This window comes from Rhamphochromis sp. 'chilingali' (assembly GCF_963969265.1).
Source record: "Rhamphochromis sp. 'chilingali' genome assembly, chromosome: 4".
Taxonomy (NCBI): Eukaryota; Metazoa; Chordata; class Actinopteri; order Cichliformes; family Cichlidae; genus Rhamphochromis; species Rhamphochromis sp. 'chilingali'.
This window is the reverse complement of record NC_137948.1, coordinates 3,939,552-3,954,852: the sequence shown is the minus strand read 5'-3', so window position 1 is coordinate 3,954,852 and position 15,301 is coordinate 3,939,552. Positions and strand designations below refer to the sequence as shown.

Genomic DNA, 15,301 nt, shown 5'->3' with positions numbered 1-15,301 from the left:
GGGGTAGCAACACAAAGTGAAAACAGCTGATCACAAGCATAACATTTCTGCAAACTCCATTAAGGTCAATGCAAAAAAGAGCACAAAAGCAGTATATATTATATATATAGTAGTATATATCATCAGAGCATCATTGGTAATACATTATCGTGTATAGCTGATTCATCAGGGGCCAGTTTATGTTTCTATGTGTCTGTCTCTTGGTGGTCTGACTGATCTGTAGCTGCATAATCCCACTGAAGTAATCAGAGAATAAAAACTGCAGTATTTCCTCTTAACTGTTTTGGAGGATGTATTAATACGCTGATGAGTAAATTGACTTGTATCCCACCACTGCAGCTCTGACAGGCTGTTCCACTGATCCCCTGTTTTCCTAAAGCGAGTCGTTTCCTCACCTCCAGCCGCCGAGAGCACATCTTCAAAGGGAGGGGTGTGGGGGGGTGTGGGGGGGCAGAGACGGAGCACCGGCAGGAGGGGGCGGAGCCTGGAGGGGCTCAAGACGCGCAGCCTATCATAGACTGTGTCACAACTGAGAATGCTGCTTACCTGTGCGCCAAAACTCTGACAGCCTTTCGCCTCACCTGGACCGTCTGCGATGGAGAAAAGCAGATGAAATATGATGAGGATTTTACTTTTCTGCGCGCATTTTTCCAACAAGGGCAAGAGCAGCGGAGCAGAGCCGAGACAGAGTTTACTTCCAGAAGAAACGCACAGCGGCAGCACCTCTGTAGGGCAGACAGGTAAGGCTGTATTTTAACTTTCTGACATCTGCTGCGACCTCCTGTGTGGTACCGTATGTCTGTTATATACAAAAATCACAATGAAGTGTTTTAAGTCTTCATCAGGCTGATGGAAAGTCTTCCAGGCTTCAAGTTAACTGGAGGGTTTTATTTATAAATTGAAAGTCTCAAAATACAACATGTTAGGTAACGTACGCAGGTTACTTACTGGATAAATTCACGTTATAGAGGCTAACCAGCGACTGGCACTTAATTTTAGGTTATGTATTTAGATTTTGGACAATAAACACCAGTGTTAGAAAATAGAAATTCGAGATTGTTAAATTGTTGTTTTACAGCCGTAATTAGATCAGAATATTTCTGCAGGAAGAAAAAAACAACAAGTTGACCCAGTCTTGTATATTAAATAACTAATGTGATGATGAAATAAAAGCATAAAGTATTTGACCTTAAATTTAAGACCAAGGTTTCACTTAATAAATTAGAGGGAAATCAAATCAGACTTTAGTCTAATCTCTGTGCCATGAGTCTGTTTTTCCTATTAGAAAATTATTGCCTAACTAAATAAATGATGATACTGTAAATCCCTAATTTCCTGCAATCCAAACTGGGGGATTTTTAAAATATATATATATATTTTAAAAAAGTATAAAAGAGTGGAAATTAAGTTATAAAAAAAGTTTTTAAAAAATGAAAGATATCTTTCCACGTGAAGCTTGATTAGAGTTTTTTTTTTTAAATTAAATTAGTTTTACTCTGAAAATGCCAACAGTGCTGAGAAATCAGAGCTTCAGATTAAGATCTTTGTTTGATTAAAGCAGCTGAACCACACTGTAGGTAGAGTGTTACTCAGAAGTGTTGATTTGATTTATTTGACATAGATATTGATGTCATGAAGAATGTAATTGGCAGTTTATTGTTGCAAATGATGAAAGTGCTGCTAATTTAAAGTGTTTGATAGACTTATGACTATTTTAATGTAAAACAAAGCATCATATTTTACTTTTTGTTGTTAAAAGTAAAAACTTTTATATCATACACATTTTTTAAAAGTCCTAAAAAAGGGAGGGGGGGGGGGTGATCTTGAATAATATATTAGTAATTGCACCGTATATGACTACATTTTGCTGGACACTAACTAAGAAGCAGAACAGGTCTGATCTTTTTAAATGATTTAAAATTTCTTTGTCTAATTATTTAAAGTGTATAAAGAGAAGTTTGTGCTGAAGGACAACTTGTGACTGAGAAGATCTGAGAAACAAAACACTTTATAAAGTTTGTCAAAATCACCAAAAATAAAGTACCTTGTCGCTTCTAGTAGAGCGACCAATTCTAAAACCTCGGTGGAGTCACTGTGAAACAGATTTTTGATTGAAAGTACCAACAACAAAAAAAGTGTTGCAGGAAATTAATTTTACACAACTGAGTATGAATCAGTGTCTCACATGTAAAGCTGTCACTCATATCTAAAGCATCTCTGTGATTAATAACACAGTTAAAGTGCAGAGGGAGAGATTAGCAGCCCCCACATCTCAAGCTTTGCTCACCGCACAACTTGATCCTTCGCCCAGGTGTGCAAATCGTCTCGGACTACGGTCGCTGCATCATTGTTTTCACATCTATTTGTACTGATGGGGAACATTCACTCACGTACGGCCACTCTGCAAAGTTCAAAACATCTGGTGTTGAGAGAAATGTGTTTGAAGCTCATTTTTTATTCACCCTTCTGACAACAGCCGTGACTCCTGCACAAAGGTGGTCTCCTCTCCACCCACGATGTATTTAAACAGGTTAAAACAAACTTCTTCTAAATGTCATTTGACACTGAGCTTGTCTTTCTGGAGTGCCAGGATGTTGTTGTACATCTGGACTGCAGTTAAACTGGACCACTGCTCAGGCCACTACACGAGATTTTAATGTTTGTTTCAACATTGTTTTCTACTAATGGCAAATGTTTTTCTCACATCTGGTCACTCTACAGAGTTCAGAATGTTTTATTTTGAAGTTTGCCATTTATATATTCTCTGCCATAAACATGCACTCCACTCTGCATGTCATGCACTTCTTGCAGGTTAAACCAAACTCCTTGTGAGTGTCAGCGTTACCGTTTTAACTGTGTGGTTCTACGTCTCTGATGAGATGGGAAAGCAGACGGATGGTTGTTAAACTGGATGTGTAAATGCCATCGGGTACTGGAGAAGTCAAACTTTTGTCCCTAAAAGAGTTTTTAACTTTTGTTCTGCAGCTGAACAGCACAAAGTTTAGAAACGTTTAATTTTGATAGACACGTGTTTGAATCATATATTTTATTCCGTCTTCTGAAAACAGATGTGACTCCTGCCACAAATCTGAGCTCCTCTCCATTTATAATGCACCTCATGCAGGTTCAAACAGACTGCTCTAAAAGCCCTCGCACTGAAACTGGTCTTTTTGGAGTATAGACGATGTAACTGTTTGTTCTATATCTCGGATAATATGGGACAACAGATTAAAAGGGACAGCAGATCTTCCACAGGTCTGGAGTCAGACTTTGGACTTTTAATTGTTCGTTTTAACATCTTCTGTGGGCTAAATGCTATTTGACCCACAGTGGAAACAGAATGGCTATTTTACCTGTTTTATCCCCGTGTGGGAGATGAGATGATGGACTTTAAATTTCCAGATTTTTGGTCTAACAGTGTAAACAACAAGATAGTCCGTCAGTCTAGGGGACCTGTAATCTATGGAAGAAGACAGTTTGCAAGGCCCACCACATCTTTTACATGTCTGGAGTCAGACTGTGATCATTACAGGACTTTTTAATGTTTGCTTTAATGCCTTTTGTAAGCATGGCAATCCTTTTCTCACATATCCGCTATAACTGTTTGAAACACATGACATGACCTCCACTCAGACCTCCATTCCCAAACTAGTCTTTTTGGAGTACTAACATTACTGTTTTTACAACTTTATTCTTAAATGTGACAACAGACTTATAGTTAAACCAGGCCTGATGAAAACGTCCAAGATTTGTTGATTCTCAGTTACATTTTCTGAGTAGAAACAATTAGAGAAGGGCTTTCACGCTTTACTCATTTAATTTTGAAAATCACCAGCTGATGGACTAACAGTAGCGAGTTCTGTCTTTCTCGTCACTGCTTCAATCTGCCTCTTGTTTCTCAGTGGCAGGCTCGTAAATTGCGGCTCTGCTGAGTCTTGGTCAGACAGGTTTTATGACCAGAACTCTGTCATTGCTCTGAACCATCCTCCCCCGGGGGCCTCCTCTCACTCCCTCCCCATGCCAGCTGTTCCTCTTAGGAGCCTGCAGTGCTTCCAGCACTTTAGCAAAGAGCTTGATTTGTTTATGTCAGTAAGAGCAGTTTCGTGGAGGGACTGTGCCGCTGTGCCGCCATGTCACATTCTCAAAAAATTACAGAGCAGTATGTAGCTCTGGCTCCAGGCTGACAGGAACTAAATCAGCTGGACCTTTTAAGACAGACGTTTCATGTGGGAATTCCAAACTAATTGCTTTACGATTTCATTGAGACAAGAAAACATCTCTGAGTGGCTTTGGGTGAGCTTTTGAGAAGGAAATGTAGTATGCATGGTTTGACTGTAGTGCTCCAACGTTCAGGATGCACCACACACGCAAAAAACGTGCAGAAAAGACAAGCAAAGGAAAAGGTCTAAAACGGTCTTTTTTGCTCATTGAAAAAATGTCTCTTTATCACTTTTGATATATATTTGTGGATGTTTATTTATAAAATGAATTTTAGCAATGATAAAGAATCTTTAAAAAAAATGTTCTGGATAGGGTTTTGTATCCAGATCAACTCCAAAAACAAATTCCTCTGAACTCAGGCTGAAAATTGTCATACTAACTTGTAATCCTGCTAACACACAATCTGAACCAATCACACGGAGTCTTTAGTAGAGTTAAAAAGTGCAGAAATAAGAAATCATACATAAAAATAAAGAAAAGAGAAAAGAAAAGTAAGGACTCAATCACACTTTACCTTTACCTGCACTCTGGAACAGCTACCTAACCCACCTGTCGAAAAAATTCATTTGCAGGTGTCTAAACGCTTAATAATTTAGACTTTACTCTGGACTATTTGAAGCGTACGATGCAGCCTGTTACCAGCATTCACAGCTGTGTCAGTGCAAGTGTAGTTACATCTACATCAGGTTACAGCTACGGCTATGAAATAAGTTATAGCTTAGTGTTTCAGTAGAGTTTGCAGTTATGACGTACCTACAGAAAAAATCCACTATAATGCTGAGTAAATAAAATAAAAGTAAATAATATAAAAGATTTCACATAAAATATAATGAATACAAATATTTGGTAACATCTAAAAAATACCATGTAAGTGTGACTGAAATATCTACTATGATGTACGACTCAACTTCTAACCACTGAAGCATCCTCGGTGGTTGAAATTAGGTCAAATTCAGATCTTCGTAAGAGCCAGAAAAGATGACTTTTAAACCAAATTTAGATGTAAAGTGACGTCTTTTTAAAGCAGGGGTAGGGAACTCCAGGCCTCAAGTGCCGGTGTCCTGCAGGTTTTAGATATCACCCTGGGTCAACTCACCTGAATGATTAATGATTAGTTCATTACCAAACCTCTGGAGAAATCCAAGACATGTTGAGGAGGTAATTTAGCCATTTAAATCATATCAGCTGTGTTGGATCGAGGACACGTCTAAAACCTGTGGGACACTGGCCCTTGAGGCCTGGAGTTCCCCCACCTCTGTTTTAAAGGCTAAAAAAATCACAAAATAAGAAAATCACAGTCACAGAATAATGTATGTGGAGGAGTAACTCAGGGGATACTTCACTGTCGGCAAGCCCAGCTTCACCTACTTGCTACATCTGATGCCAGTTCGACCTGCTGCTAATTGATCTGCGCATCAGACTGGATGTCCATGAAGCTCGTGTTTTCACACAACCTGTCAGATATCACCAAATGATCTCCAGACTGCCATACCAGCCTCTACAGCTTCAGACTACTTTATTGTTTCCTGCTGTAAAGATAATTACAGATGTTCATGGTTGAGTTGAGGTGGGTGGGGGTTAGTGGAAGTCAACAAGATCATCTTGGGCCAAGGACAAACCTCACAGGCTGGTAGCTTCTTGTCAAAGCTTCCACAGACTTGTCCACCTTTAACAAGCTTTGTGTCACCTGGAAATCTGAGCCCATCCCACTGACGCTGCTGCGGTTTGCATTCCTGGAGCGTGTTGGGCGCAGGATGCTATTTCAGCGCGTGTGCCTGTGATTATGGACGTAAAGTAATTGTTCTCATTTTGTCGTCGACTCCCATTCTCAGGCTCGTGAATGTCGTCAGTCTGTAACTGTTGATGCTTTCTGCCTCCGGTGTGTAAGGGGCAGGGCGCTTCACGGGTCTCGCCTGGAGAGCTGTTGTTGTAAATCATGTGTGATTCATAAAAAAAACTGGTTCTCCTGTCTGCCAGGTTTCATCTCCAAAACCTCAGAGACGTACAAATAGACCTTGGCCTGCAGCCATACCTCCCTGGAACTTCTTCCTTTACCAAACTGCTCTCCTGTCAACACCCCCCTCCGCTCTCGTCCCTCCCCCCATCTAACCATCATTATCCTCCCCCCAGCGCTGCCTCAGTGCAGGCCGATGATGTTGTTTTCTTTGTACTTGTCTTTGACCGTCCTCCATGGGAAGTACCTGGCAGCGGATGCACGTAGCAGGCCTCTGCCTGGACACGTCCGGCTCCCCCCTCTCCTCCGTCTCCACGGCCATGCAGCGTGAGAACTGCAGTATCCATGGCGACGAAGGGGGTGTGCTTAGGGTTGGTTATTTAAATGTTGTAGACAGGCGGATTTAGGCCTGAACGTCAGCTCTTCAGAGGTTCAGAAACACACATACACACAATATGACAAACAGAAAAATGGTTTCCAACAACTCGGGAATATTCTGAAGGTCAAAGAAATGTTACAGAAGAAGTTACTCTTGCTTTTATTTCCTCCTTAGCGAGCTGTTGAGCTGTTAAGTTTAGCTCAGCTTTAGACTGCAAAACTCTGCAGCCTGACTTCTGATAAAAACCACACGCTCTTCTTACATTACCCGGTTTTGGCCTCCTTGCACTGGTTGCTAATTTAATTTTCAGTCCATTTTAAAATTCTGCTCATGACTTACAAGGCTTTACTTTTTCAAGCGCCTGAGTTTATTGATGAAGTTTTAATTTCTCATTACCCTCTTTGTTCTGCTGGGTTCCCACCACCATCTGGTCAACCAGTCAACCATTACGTTTCATTACATTTTTCCTGGTTGGGCATCCAGGTAAAGGTCTGAGCGTGTCCTGGTAATTTAGCTCTGGACCTGTCTGCTTTTACGTTATCCTAACGTCATCCTTAAGACACAGTTTTACAGACTTCATGTCTCAAACTTTTTTAGAAATAGACTTAAAATAAATCTTAATTTTGTGCTTCCTGTCCGAGCAGAAAAGGTTTTTGGATTGGTTTATTTTTTAACAGAGGTGGGGCTTTTGACCTGATTTGAAAGTGATTAACATATGGAGTCTTTTTTCAAATCCAGATCCAGGAATTTTTGGACAGATTGATTAGAATTGTGTGAAGGAAGAACAATTGTATCCTCGTTGCTCAACAAGTTTTACGTTTGACCTTTTTGTTATTGTTAGAACGTTAAAACAGCAGAAGTTGAATCCTCTCCCAGCTTTTTTGGAGTCAAACCCTATGTTTAGTCAGGTCTCACTCTTTTGGGAACGGCCTGAAAAGGTCAGACTCGGTGGAGCCTGCTGCATCACAATGACGTGTTTTCTATCTGTTTGACACAGGTTGTTTTTTTCCTCTCTGAAGGGCGTCAAAAGCAGCCAGGCTGCTTTTAATAGTGCTTTCAATTTTCTTTAGAAGGCTAAAAGAAAACTCATAAAGATATTTAGTATAGAAATGCTTGATAGGAATGAGAAATGCTCATTCCTGTCAAGCATTTCAATAATAAATGTCTCCATATTTTAGACTTCTTGTTTGTGTCTCCTGAAAAATAAACTTGGTCTCGTTAGTACTTCCATAACAGTCTTCTCTTTCTTTCTGCAGGTTTTTAATGCGTCACCATCCTGTCATGTGGTAATCATCTCAGCGTAACCCAAAAGACACTGAACAACACTTTGAGCAGGTGACCTCATCCACAGATTTGCACCTGCACGAGCTGCTCACATGGCCCACCCATACGAGCCCTGGTTACGGACAGCACCACCTAGTGGCAGCTCAGACGACATGAACATCGCTTCCTGGTGGGACCTTCACAGAGACGTCCAAGCAGGCAGTTGGATAGACCTACAGACGGGTCAAGGTGTGGGCCTGCCTTCAGTGAATCCAGGCGGCTCCATGGGTTTGCAGCCTTCTCTGGGGCCCTATGGTTCTGACCCACAGCTGTGCACCCTACCCCCGGCTCAGCACGCTCCACCCTCGCAACCATCCCATCTCTTCCCCCAGGACGGCTTCAAGATGGAGCCACTGGCCCCTGAAATGCTGCAGCAAGAAACCTTCTCAATGGAGGAACCTCAGGAGACGTCTGTGTCAGCTCGCCCCAAGCCCCAGCGCCGCTCTTCTTCCAGAGGCGGCAGCCAGGCTGTGTGCCGCTGCCCTAATTGCGTCCACGCTGAGCAGATGGGCCAGAGCACTGACGACAGCAGGAGGAAGCATATGCACAATTGCCACATCCCCGGCTGTGGCAAAGCCTACGCCAAGACCTCCCATCTGAAGGCTCACCTGCGCTGGCACAGCGGAGACCGGCCGTTCGTCTGCAACTGGCTGTTCTGTGGCAAGAGGTTCACGCGCTCTGATGAACTGCAGCGACACCTACAGACGCACACTGGAGCCAAGAAGTTCAGCTGCGCATTATGTCCCAGAGTGTTCATGCGCAACGACCACCTGGCCAAGCACATGCGCACCCATGAGTCCCCGCCAGGACAAGGGGAGGACAGGCTAAACGGAGATGGGAGGGGGGATAAGAGCTTTGATGCATCGACACCTCCCCAGTCGTCCGCAAACGTGTCTGACAGCACAGATCCTCCACTGAAGCTGAAGTGTGAGACAGACGCCTCCGTCTCCAGCGTGACGGGGCAGTCAGGCTAGCTGCGCCGCGTTCAGTTAAAGGGTTGCCATCACCTCACAGAGGTGTCATAGTTTCACGATAGATTAGAGAGTAGAAGGAAGGTATGAACACTCTTTCACTGATGAACACTGGATGGAACAAAAAATATGTATGTGTGATCCTGTGAATTTATCACACAAATGTGATAAACCGTGATGCCACGGCACGCTGAAAAGCAGGAATCCTATTGATCTTGTGTGTAAACCTTTCGTCTGTGACTACTAAAGGTGAAAGGTGGCGAAGGAGGCGACGGAGCTGAAGCTGCAGCTTGTTGCTGGACTTCGATTGCTGCTAGCGCTACAGCCACCAGTAGCCCAAGAGACTGACCTGAGTTCATGAGAAGGTGGTTGGGTAACTTGTTTACAATCAGATCAAATGTGTAACTGGAAGAAAAGAGCATTAAGTTTAACAGTTTCAAGGAAAGCAGACAGTAATATTGATATTTTCCTTATGTTCAGACTGTTACCACATGTGTGTGTAGCCTACTGTACTGGAAGAAGATGTAGGTTAGCAGCCATTTGAATGGGTGAAAGTGCAGAAGACCAAAGAGTGTGACAATAATTAAAATGGTCTGTAATTCAAAGGAAATACAACTTTAATGTTGTACTATGGCCAAAATAAGGCTGGTGATAATATAATATAATATAATATAATATAATATAATATAATATAATATAATATAATATAATATAATATAATATAGAAAATTATGCACTACAATGGCTAGTGTTTACCGAAAATACTGTGTTTATGTCACTGCCATAGTGGCACTTATTAACACACAGTAGGAGAATGTGAAGAGGTGTTCCACTGGGAGCGCAACAAAGAAAAAAACTACTACAGTGATGTGAAAAACTCACAAGGACGGAGGCTGAATGGCAGGCGGACGGGAAATGCCGGCTGGTGAAATGAAGCCCGGTTTCTGTCGAGACAAGAGAGAGAGAAGTCACATCTGGCAGCAAGACAAACACAACTCCACAGATCAGCCCTGTCAACACGACAGGCTTGCACAGAGAAATACTCCTTCTGCTACATCTGCCATTTAAGGTTACGGATAGAGCTGATGTTCTTACTTTTTTATGAGTTGTGGCTAAAACACAACCAAACCGTGGCCCCAACATTAAATGGGTCACTGACGACGACTGCTAAGAGGTTAATCCGGAGCCCGATGCAGTCCCGCCGTTTAAAGCTGCATTTAACTGCAGCTTTTGTAACAATGGCTCAAATGTGTAATGTGAAAGAGCTCACTTGATGAGTCACCACTCATTCATCTCATCTGTACTCTATGTTTTAGCATCTTTTAGGTCATTGTTTTGATTTATCTGCTCTCACCTTTACTGTTGTTTCAGCTTCACCCATGAATCGTGCTTCCAGCTCACTGCTGCCTCTAAACAGAGAGAGTGAGCAACTCGCTGCAAAACATAAAACTACAAAACTTTATTTTATTTTATTTTAATAAAAGGGAGTCAATATTAAACTCACAATATTCAAGGGACAAAAAATACACTATATGGATAAAAGTACTGGGCCACCTACACATTGCATCTGCAGGAGTAAACTCGTGCCACGAAGCTCCCGATGTACAGTTTTTGTGCTGACGTTAATGCCAAAGGATGTTTGGAGTTACGGACTCACTGGAGCGTTCAGAGTTTTTTTCAGTGTCTGTAAAAGCAGCCTGCCTGTCGTGGTGCTTGATGTTACACAGCTGTGCCAATGCAACTGAAAAAGGTTAAGATGTGCAGCTCAATACTTTTACAAATATAGGGTATAATTCTAAAAATCAAATACAGCTTTAAAATACACCAGCATTTACTGGTTTTCCTGCTACCCCCAAGTGGCCAAAATTAAAATAACACAAAAGAAAATCTTTAAAAAAAACAAAAAAACAAACATTTTTTTAAAAGCATAAAGATGGACATTGCCACCGTGATAAAGTAATGGTTTTGCACTCATTTTTAAGGTGAAATTAGCACCATGTTGTTTTTTGTTTTGTTTTCGTTTTTTTGTTTGTTTGTTTTTTAGCTAGAAGTAACCGTGTATGGATAAAAGGGCGGAGTGCTAAGTTATCAGCAAACTGTAAAGCTCACGTGTCAGTCAACACAGCTGCACCATTAACTTAATTAAACAAGTAGATGAGTTCTATAAACACATTTTTTTTATGAAAAGAGAGAAAAAAACACTTTTGGAGTCCCTCAGGTGGACATTAGAGGTACTGCATTTTTGCCTTTTCCATGTTGGCTTTGTGTTTCAGCTCTGGAGGCTCCCCCTATTGTTTTTCACACAGATATTCCACCTTGAGGCTGTCAGGTGACACCCCCGTCGTTATGACGCCTTTGCTTGTTCACACTGAACCACAGCGGGTCAGTGTGGTTAAACACAGACCGGCTTAATCAGAGGGCCATGACGTCTTATGTGTCCCAGCGAGTTTTCGGAAGGGCTGGCGCCACATTCCAGCATTTGACACTTGATGAGTGTGCTGTTAGGCAGTGTTACGGTAGATGGTTGATAACTGCTCACCTTCTCAATAAAGGTGCTACAAACACACAATGACACACCTCTCATGGGCTTTCTGTTCCAAACTGGACCGACAAGGTTGCTTATTTGAGAACTTGTGTGCCTTTGTTTTATATTAAAGAAAAAAGTGTTCTAGACCTCAGCTTATTGCAAATGAGGAGCAACCAATGCAGTGCAGCATCTCTCAAAACACAAACGGCCTACACTAGAATATGTTGCACAGGAAGGGTGGAAATAGTGGATCGTGTGGACCCAGGTTCACACTGATTCATGATTACTGTCTGCCGGCTTGAACGTGAAAGCCCTCCGGTTCACTTTTGCACCTTTAACACAGAAGGTGTCCTCATACTTGAATCTCCCTGCTGTGAACAGGCAGTACATAAAAGAGGTGGAACATGACGGTCATAAATGTCATAAATATGTAAAAGAAAATGTCAAAATGGCTCAAAATGTTCACGCTGTCATCACATACATCATCTGACAGAGGGGTACACTGCTGGATTTCCTCATTGAGTGGCTTCATATAGTTCTTCCAAATGTTTCCTGCCCCCATTTCCATTTCAATAAGAGCTGCTGCAGTTTTGTTTTCATTTTCAGAGACACATCATTTACCAGAACACGTTGTTGAAACACGAGCACCGTTCGACTCCTTTTTTCTGCAGCGTTGACATGGAGAAAAAGGCTGCGCCGGCAGACCAGCAGCAGGAAGAGCTTTGGTTACTTGTTTTGGGTAGTTTTCATAATCGATATTGTATGATTGGTAGTTGTGTAGCAAGCAGTGCGAGCAGCTTTACAGTGTAAAACACTTTTAGGATGTATGTAAACCGTCATAGACGTTAGGCAGATTTTTATATATTAGAGAGCTTGAATTACTGGAGGCTCACAGTTGCTGTATTAATGTATAGAAAATAACAAATGAAAGACAATGCTTAAACATTAGTCAATTATTGTGTATTGACTATTATTATTATTAATAATAATAATAGTAATAATTTCTGAGTTCTTTCCTTTTATGGACAACATTTTGAATTGGTTACTGTAGTAAATGTAGTAGTTGTGGAGACTGTAATAAAATAAGTTCAAAAACTTTTAATAAGTTAAATATCTTGGTGTAATAACGTATTTAATCTATTATTGCCCTTTATTAAATAAAGATATATGTATATATTCTGTGTTCATGTTTAACTTTTATTTATAGGAGGCAGAATTTCTGAATTTCTTTTTGTTTTAATTTGCACTCAATTAATAAGAGACAAATAATAATAATAATAATGCTCTCACTTGTTCCACTGCTTGTTAATGCAAATATCTAATCAGCCATTCACACAATAACAACTCAGTGCATTTAGACATGTAGACATTGTGACGACAACCTACTGAGGTTCAAACCGAGCATCAGAATGGGGAAGAAAGGGGATTTAAATGACTTTGATTGTGGTATGGTTGTTGGTGCCAGACGGACTTATCTGAGTATTTCACAAACTGCTGATCCGCTGGGATTTCACACACAACCATCTCTGGGTTCATAAAGAATAGAGAAAATATCCAGTGAGCGCAGTTGTCCGGGTGAAAATTCCTTGTTTATTCCAGAGGTCAGAGAGGAATGGCCAGATTGCTTCGAGCCGATAGGAAGGCAGTATTAATTCAAGCTTTGCAACCAAGGTATGCCGGGAAGTATCCCTGAGCATACATGTTGAACCCAGTAGCAGAAGACCACACTGAGTGCCACTTTTGTCAACTAAGATAAGGAAACTGAGACCACAACTCACAGCCTCTGCAAAGTTGGACCATAACAGATCGGAAAAACTTTACCTGGTGTTATGAGTCTCAGGTAGTAGAGTCATTATTTGGTGTAAACATCATGAAGCATGAATCCACCTGCTTTGTGTCAATGGTTTGGGCTTCTGGGGGTGTTGTGGGGGATATTTTATTGGCACATCTTCGACCCCTAGTACCGACTGAGCATTGTTTAAATGCCACAGCCTACCTGAGTATTGTTCCTCACCATGTTTATCCTTTTAGTTTTTTAACTTCTAGTGTCGGTGCAATTACATCTTTCTTTCTTTCTTTCTGAAAATCAGCCCACAATTTCTGGCATTCTTATGCTCCATATTTGCTCCATAACTACATGAAATGAGAGAAATAAGGACTAACCAAACATAAATAATAACATCCGCCAGGGGTCATAAAAACACTCTGAGATCTAACAGTATGGATCATATATCTATCAATTAGGGATAAGAAAGGTGGTGGTGGGAGTAAAAATCAGAGGAATTAAAGAGGAAGTACCGAGGTTCATTGTAATGAAAGTAAATTTGTAAACCTCCTTCACCCTCTCCTTCTATTGACCCACCATTGAGGACTGTGGCCTCAGCCAGGTTACTGTGATCATCTTCTTAGCAATGAATAAAACAACTTTCAGTAGGAATATCCAATTGTTGCTTTTTAATCCATCTGGTGCCCAACGTATTGATCTAATAGCTCATTTGATTGTTAACATAAAGAATTGCTCCATACTTGGTGGTGTGGCACATAGCTTGTCCCGTTCTTTGTGTTTCTGTACATATAGGCTCTCAGCTATAAATACCTCTGAAAAATCATGTGCTGCATGTTTGAGCTGAAGCTGTTCAGAAGACATCAGCTCGTCTGCCTCAAATAGCTGACCCAACATTAGAAGTCCCTTTCTTGCCACCTTCTAAACCCCGCCTCTAATTTGGAGGAAGGAAAGTGAGAACGATGTGCAATCATCTTGCTTACGAGTCTTAATTTCTTTTTCACAATGGACCATTTTTAAAGATAGGTTTTTCACAACAATTATTTATTTGATTTCTTCTCCAGATGACTTTACTCATGAAGGGGATTGTATCTGAAAATATATTTGATCATTCATTCTGTTCCACCCTGACATAGATGGTTTGTCCATCCACAGTGTACCCATTTTCTGGCGACTGCTTCGTGGGGTACATCACACCTTGACACAAAATATTTGAACATGACATTGAGTTTACTGTAATCAAATGACCTCCACAGTCATCAGATCTCAGTCCTATAGAGCACCTTTGGGATGTGGTAGAACAGGAGATTCTCATCATGTGCAGCTGACAAATCTGCAGCTTGGGATGCTATCATGTCAACATGGACCAAAATCCCCAAGGAATGTTTTAAGCACCTTGTTGATTCTACACCACAAAGATTTGAGAAAGCAAAAAAGGGAGTCCAGTGATATTAGAAAGGTGTAACTAATAAAATGGCCAATATGCAAATAATATTAAGCTTTGAAACAAACAAACAGTTGTTTGGCCACACAACCTGACAGAAGGTCTGTAATAAAATACAGACATTCTTTAAATCAAACTAAAATAATAAACTGTAAGGCAAACATTGATTTAAAAATAAAAAATTTCCTACTAAAGGATTAAAAACAAAATATTTTAATAATTAATTGTGTGGAAATGGTTACTTTCAGAACTGTCAGTTTGACTGGTAAAAAATAGTTTTTCTGGAAAATATAAAAAAAATTACTTATGACTCACCTTTGATGGGAGATTTTATTACTTTGAAGTTTTAGTCATATTTTACACCGTAAATCTTGGTAAGACGCATCTAAGAATGAAAGTCTAAATGACCCAAATTAACCCCCTGAGGGTGTTGCGTTCAGGGACAACATACGGCTCTTAGATAAATATTTAAACAGGCAGAACTCATGGCAGGATTTTAATGGCTTCATTAAAGGCTTCTTAGCTGGACAAAATATATTGTTGTAATTTTAAGTCAGTTTCAGCAGTAGACTGTATATCGGTTTCATTTTCTTTTAAAAATAACTATGTATAATAGTGCCTTTAATATAGAAACCTATATGTGTAATATAATAATACACACATATATAATTTTAATAAAGATTTTACACATGTAGTCTA

At 40.7% G+C, this 15,301-nt stretch overlaps 1 protein-coding gene across 1 annotated transcript; it reads left to right on the top strand.

The window, feature by feature from the left end:
* The first annotated feature begins 542 nt into the window (after positions 1-542).
* Positions 543-12,713, top strand: sp6 (Sp6 transcription factor). Its single transcript, XM_080880937.1, has 2 exons — positions 543-740; positions 7,811-12,713. Exon 2 carries the CDS (start codon positions 7,931-7,933, stop codon positions 8,849-8,851), a length of 921 nt encoding a protein of 306 aa, XP_080737063.1. The 5' UTR covers positions 543-740; positions 7,811-7,930; the 3' UTR covers positions 8,852-12,713.
* Positions 12,714-15,301: the final 2,588 nt, after the last annotated feature.

Coding starts and splice junctions, on each gene's coding strand:
- sp6 (XM_080880937.1), top strand. CDS start 7,931: ATGGCCCACCCATACGAGCCCTGGTTACGGACAGCACCACCTAGTGGC.